Source organism: Hevea brasiliensis, chromosome 5, assembly GCF_030052815.1.
Source record: "Hevea brasiliensis isolate MT/VB/25A 57/8 chromosome 5, ASM3005281v1, whole genome shotgun sequence".
Classification (NCBI taxonomy): Eukaryota; Viridiplantae; Streptophyta; class Magnoliopsida; order Malpighiales; family Euphorbiaceae; genus Hevea; species Hevea brasiliensis.
In genome coordinates, this window is record NC_079497.1 from 102,015,417 (window position 1) to 102,022,116 (window position 6,700).

Below are 6,700 nucleotides of genomic sequence, written 5' to 3' on the forward strand. Positions count from 1 at the left end.
TACCCCAAGGTAAGACAGAGAAAAAAATCCTTTGAAGGCCACAAGAATATTAAAGGTCGATTTTGAATTGAAATTGAATCAGAATTAATTAATCGATATTAAAGTTGACTGAAATTGATTAGTTCAATTTTAAATTAAATTAAAATTTTTCATTTTAAAAAATAAAAAAATTTTAATTATCAAATTTGATGAAAATTGACCGAGATCAAATTTAAAATCAGAATTGAAACTAAAATTAAAACTGAAACCTAACTGAAATCAAAGACCCCTGAAAAGCTAATTCCAATTTGAACCGAAAACGCCTACTCAAATTTAAAATCAGACCGAACCCTGGCCAAGCCTACCACCAAGAGCATATTACCAAATTTTTGTAATGCTAATTATGAAAGATTTTGACTTTGAGTGGCCCAGATTACAAGTTAATTTATTCGTTACTTTCCTTAAAATAATAATAATAATAATAACAACAATAATAATAATAAAACCAATAATTTCTGACTAAGTATTTGTTTTACCAAAAGAGCTACTGAATATGGATCCTCACTAGGTAGTCAATAGCAGAAGCAAATGGGGCAATAATTTCTATTAACGGTACACAATTTATTATTTGTAAAATATTAAATAAAAAATTATCGTGCAAAATATAATATATATAATAAAATTAAAATATAAAATAAATAAAATTCACATATTTATATATTTATCGAGTTATAAATTTTACCTTTAATCCCATGTGAACTCCTCTTCTCCGGGCATCCTTCTTTTTCCAATCAGAGGGCAAGTACCTGCAGGCCCCTAAACGCCAAACATTAAAGATGGTACGTACTGCAATCAACCAAAATAATAGTACTAGAACAGTGGACACTTGAGGCATCATTTCTGTAATTTCTTTTCCAATTTTGCTATCACATATCTTGAGGGAATTCTTTGTAATTTTTGGGGGGACAAAAAAGATCATAATTTATATACATAGTGATGAAACATTGGAGACGTAAATGCTAACCACTAGGAATTTGGTTTTTTTAGAAAACATCCAAGACAAACAAGAAGTTCAAGTAAAGGACATTGATGTCATAAGATAATGTTAGTTGGCATACTATAACCAGTCAACTGCAAAAAATTTCTATGCACAAGCAAAACCCTCGTGAAGATCACGTGACCAAGGTCCCTTATTATGACTCATGAATGAGTTTATGACCACACACACAACTCTGGCAGAGCATACAAACGCAATAGCCAGTAGGGGCCGGCCCGTCGATACCGGCAATTAAATCCTATATGGTACACAGTGCATGCACAAACAACAGCAGATAGCTAGCTGAGTCAATTTTAGAGGCACAATAAAGAGGAAAGATAAAAATGACATGAATAAATATATAGACCAGAAGCAAATTCATCACTTACTGAAACTGTATACTATTTGCTTGAAGTAGTAAAAGCAGTGACCATTACTTGAAGTAGTAAAAGCATGTAGGTAAGAGAACTTTGGAAGCGAAGAAAAGAAGAGATAAGAGAAGAGAAGAAAATGAGGTGAGGGAATACCACCAAAAAGTATTTAACGTATGTGGAAGTATTTTTCACTTTAGTGGCTTTTATCTACTCAACTATGGAAGCCAAAAAGGAGAGCCCAAAGAAAATCCTTAACATAAACCTACAAGACAAAAGTATAGGGATGGTTCCCACACGGAGTTACCACTGAATATCCGACTGTGTACTGCTTTTGTGACTATGCAGCCCAAAATCTTTCCCTTTAAATTGTCTTCTCATCACCTTCCATTTCCATAACCTCTTCTGCACCTCTCCTTTTGAGAACCCTCAGAAAAGAGAACATAGAAAATCCTCCCCTCCTCTCTTTCTTTCTCTCTCTCTTTATCTCTCAAAGCAAAAATGGGGTCGCCACCTTCATCCTTTATCAAACAAAAGGCCATTATATTCCTCGGATTTTTCATGGTCTTGTTCTTGTGCTCTTTAGCAGATAAATCCGAGCTTTGTTCTAACTCCTCTTTTTTGAACTCTAGTGTTCCGTCATATAAGAGTTTCTCCAACATCCCTTGGCTGGAAACACTGAATTTAGATGGTTACTTCAGCTTTGATGATATTGAACATGCAGCTAAAGACTTTGGCAATAGATACCATTTCCAACCATCAGCGGTTCTGTATCCCAAATCAGTTGCTGACATTTCCTCCACGATAAAGTATATTTTCGATATGGGCTCCACTTCAGAGATAACAGTTGCAGCCAGAGGCCATGGTCACTCCGTTCAGGGTCAAGCACAAGCTCATCGAGGTATAATAATCAACATGGAATCACTTCAGGGTACAGAGATGCGGATTCACATGGGGGAGACACCTTATGTGGATGTATCAGGGGGCGAGTTGTGGATTAATGTTCTGCATGAAACTGGTAAATATGGGCTTGCACCGAAATCTTGGACAGATTACCTTCATCTCACCGTAGGGGGCACCTTATCAAACGCCGGAATTAGTGGACAGGCGTTCCGACATGGACCTCAGATCAACAATGTTTACCAGCTGGAGGTTATCACAGGTACGTTTAGGCATGCTCTTGCATAAGTTTTGCAGACCACGTTGCTTAAGGTCATAGTGCAAGATATACAAAATTGTCATATCAGCATGACGGGAAGGGCATTCAACTGATTTTATCAGTTCAACATGAAATTACAGTCTTACCCATGCATATCATATTGTGAAAAACAAACTTCTAAATATTTTATTTTCTATCATGAAATTTTTATTAAAAAATTTGAAAAATAAATATAAAAAATTATAAAATTAAAATATCGAGATTTAACTTATTTATAACTTATTTATAATTAGTATGTATTAATTTTTATATTAATAATTTAATATTTTTTTTTATTTTACATTTATAAGATTAATTAATATTTATTATTATTATCATTATAACTAATTTATAATCATTAAATTGAAACAAGTCAAATAAATAAATGAGAACCATTTACTTAATCTATTTTGGGACTTTTGGTGTAGGCAAGGGAGAAGCAATTACCTGTTCCGAGCAGCAAAATGCAGATCTCTTTTATGGTGTTCTCGGAGGGCTTGGACAGTTTGGCATAATCACTCGGGCTGTAGTATCTCTTGAACGGGCGCCTAAGATGGTAAACTATATATTCCATTTTTTCAGAAGCTTGGTACAAAGCAGGTAGCCTATCGCAGCTACAGCACTTTGTAATGGAATCCATCATTTTGACAGGTGAAATGGATCAGGGTATTGTACTACGAGTTCTCCAAACTCTCCAACGACCAAGAGTATTTAATATCATCTGAGAAATCTTTCGACTACATTGAAGGATTTGTAATAATAAACAGAACTGGTCTCCTCAACAACTGGAGGACCTCCTTCAGTCCCAAAGATCCACTTCAAGCCAGCCAATTCATCTCAGATGGAAGAACACTTTATTGCCTGGAAATTGCTAAATACTTCAATCCAGATGAATCTGACATCATGAACCAGGTAACGTCAATAAGAGTGATATACAACACTTTTAATTATATGCTCAACATAATATTATTCACTTGATCAAAACTCCTGTTTTCTAACCTTTTTCCTCTCAAACAGAAAACTGAGGAGTTACTGTCAGAACTAAGTTATATTCCATCAACACTTCTCATGTCAGAAGTATCTTATGTGGAATTCCTGGATAGAGTGCATGTGTCTGAGACAAAGCTCCGAACAAAAGGCTTATGGGAAGTTCCACATCCATGGATGAATCTCCTAATCCCAAGAAGCAAAATTTCTGAATTTGCTCAAGAGGTCTTTGGCAACATTCGCTCAGAGGGTAGCAATGGTCCCATCCTCATCTATCCAGTCAACAAGTCCAAGTAATTTAACGGAACAAAAAAAATATCAATTTCTTCATATTCAAATATATTGTATTCTAAACCTCGCTGTTCCTTCACATTGCAGGTGGAACAATCGAACATCTTTAATAACCCCAGCAGAAAATATTTTCTATATAGTGGCATTCCTCTCCTCCGCAGCACCATCTTCCACAGGCAAAGACGGCTTGCAACAGATTTTAACCCAAAACCAAAAAATTCTAGATTTCTGCGCCAAGGCTAATCTTGGAGTAAAGCAATATTTGCCTCATTATGGCAAACAAGAAGAATGGCAAGCTCACTTTGGCACTCAGTGGGAAGTTTTCGTACAGAGAAAATCAACTTATGACCCTTATGCAATCCTAGCTCCTGGCCAAAGAATCTTTAGAAGGAAATAAACCTTCGTAAAACTGTATCTAGTCAGGTAAGCCCCAAAATAAACGAAGTGCACGAGAACCATATGGAGCAATGATGCCGATAACTGTAAATCATTAGAAGTCTTAATACGTTGTTGAGTTTCCACAAGCAGCACTAGCTACTAGATCATTTGAGGGTTAATTTCACCAATAGCTTCCAAAGTTATACCCTCATTCAGCGCTATGATTGAACTTCAATTTGTAACTCTAAAATAATTAAACTTTGTTAATCATAATTGTCGCTATGTTCGGCCAAACCATGACCGCAGTATTGGAATAACAACCATATTAGCCTTTTTTTTTTTTTTATTGAGCATTGGGTGGTACAGTTTGACCAATTTCTCTCTTCTCTTTATCTGCCCAATTCTCTCTCTATAATTTTAAGTGGGAGATAATCAAAGAGAAGAAAGAACATGGTCAAACCACATAGGATTACCACTACTAAAATTCTGAATGTAACAAGCTAACATAACAGCCATGTTAGCATTCTAGTCATAGTTTGGCCAAATTCTAGTCAGTCGAAGTGACCTTTAGTGCAATAGTTAACAAAGTTCAACAACCGACAACACTAAAATGAGGTACAACTTCAACCACCATTGGTGAAATTAACCTGACCATTTAACATTACTGTTAATCAAGTTGAAATTTTGAAGTATGTAAATGTTCCAATAAGGAATTGTAGCATTAACCTCAGATTAGGTATTTTAATCATGTCATACAGAAAGCTATCCATATCTAATTTCCATCATTCAATGGGCAAGGAGAAACCACCTGTTTCTTCCAACACAATACCAGTTATGCAAAAAAAAAAAAACATGACATTGTGATAAATAAAGCCAAACAATCCAGTAACATGTAATGCGTATACCACAAAATCTTACGAGCAAAATAATGCCAGAAAAAGTTGACTGCAACAACTCACGGCGTAAGCAATAACAAACAATCTCTTTTCCTTTTGCTGATTCCCTCCAGCCAAGACCAGGTCTGCATATTTCTCTCTGCTGCACTTCATAGTTTCTGGCGTCAAGAGTAGTTGCTTCAAAGTCCATTCAATCACATGAAACAGGAAGAAAGCTACTTATATCATCTCTAGCTCCAAGGCCTCCAGCCCATCTAACATCATCAGTTATGGAATCCTCCATATTTACTTCCCCAAATGTGTCTCCATCAACACGTACATTTTGAGAAACTAGTTCCTTACCTAATTCTCTCAACCATGTTAACGTATTTGCTGTTTCCTGGAGAAGTTGGAACATCTTTTGCATCATTATGGTTGCATTCAGATGCTCCATTTATTGTGCTTCCATTATCTGCATCGAGATGTTCAATAATAGAAAAAACACATGTTGACAAAGGAATTCAAGCTTATGCGTGAAATGTAATAGAAAAAGGAGTTGGGAGTTATTTATTAAAAGAAAAGCGCAAAATCTTTAGTAAAACTCTCAGAAAAATTTCAAGTTTTTAATGTAGAACTGGCACTGACCTTCTGCATTGTATGAAAGTGGAACTATGAAGTTTCTTCAGGTATCAAAAAAAAAAAAATTGTCCAAACCCAATTCAAGAGTTTGACTGCTCAAAGTAAAAGCAATATCATTAAGCTATCAAACCCACTAATAGGGTACCTATATAATAGAATAAGGTAAGAAGCTAGAACTTATTCTAATCGTTATAGCTGAGATCGAGAATGAAAGATTACCTCTTTCTTAATGCTTGGCCTGAGGCCTGGTAAAGCCCTTGGTATGAAGAGATTCTGGCTTCGCGGAGACAAAGCTATATCCTACTTGGATTGTTGCTGTATCGGGGAACAACGAAGCATAGTCTAAAGCTTGCCTTCGCCCACGTCTTCATCTAGTTTAATTTCGAGGCAATCTAAGCCCGAGTGATCCTCCGCGTTCCCAGGCCTAGCCCCACCTGCTTTTAGTTTTGTATCCATCACTTCTCACCAATCTTTCTTTTTGCCTCCTCTACTAAGGGAAATTTAACACTAATCAAATCGAGTTGAGGAATTTAAAGAAGCTAAAAACCTGAATATTAATTTCAAACAGAACTGAATGGTTAAAAATTATTTATATTGCTAACCCTAATTAGTTTGAAATTAAAGCTTAGTTATTATAAAACCTCAATAAATTTTTGCCCCTTTCATTTCAAGGGAAGCATCTTTCTGATGTAAAAGAAAATATAAAGAGAAATGATTATCATTTATTTGCTAATGTCATCTACATGTGATATTAATTTTAATGTGGTTGGTCCAACTACGTAAAAAGAATATTAAAAAAAAAACAACTATGGGGTAAATAATCTCTGCATTAGCTCAAATAAAGCTGCATCTTTTTTTTTTTCCAACAAGTAAAGCAATCAATTTTTGTGGTGTTTTTTATTTGTCTAGAATACATTTTCAGCAGGCCTTATTGATCAAAATCTAG

General features: G+C 35.3%; 1 protein-coding gene across 1 annotated transcript; it reads left to right on the top strand.

The window, feature by feature from the left end:
• The first annotated feature begins 1,659 nt into the window (after positions 1–1,659).
• LOC110665307 (cytokinin dehydrogenase 1) lies at positions 1,660–4,581 on the top strand. Its single transcript, XM_021825365.2, has 5 exons — positions 1,660–2,548; positions 3,013–3,140; positions 3,236–3,496; positions 3,602–3,864; positions 3,950–4,581. The coding sequence occupies exons 1-5, from the start codon at positions 1,888–1,890 to the stop codon at positions 4,257–4,259; spliced, it is 1,623 nt and encodes a 540-aa protein (XP_021681057.2). The 5' UTR covers positions 1,660–1,887; the 3' UTR covers positions 4,260–4,581.
• The last annotated feature ends 2,119 nt before the right edge of the window (positions 4,582–6,700 follow it).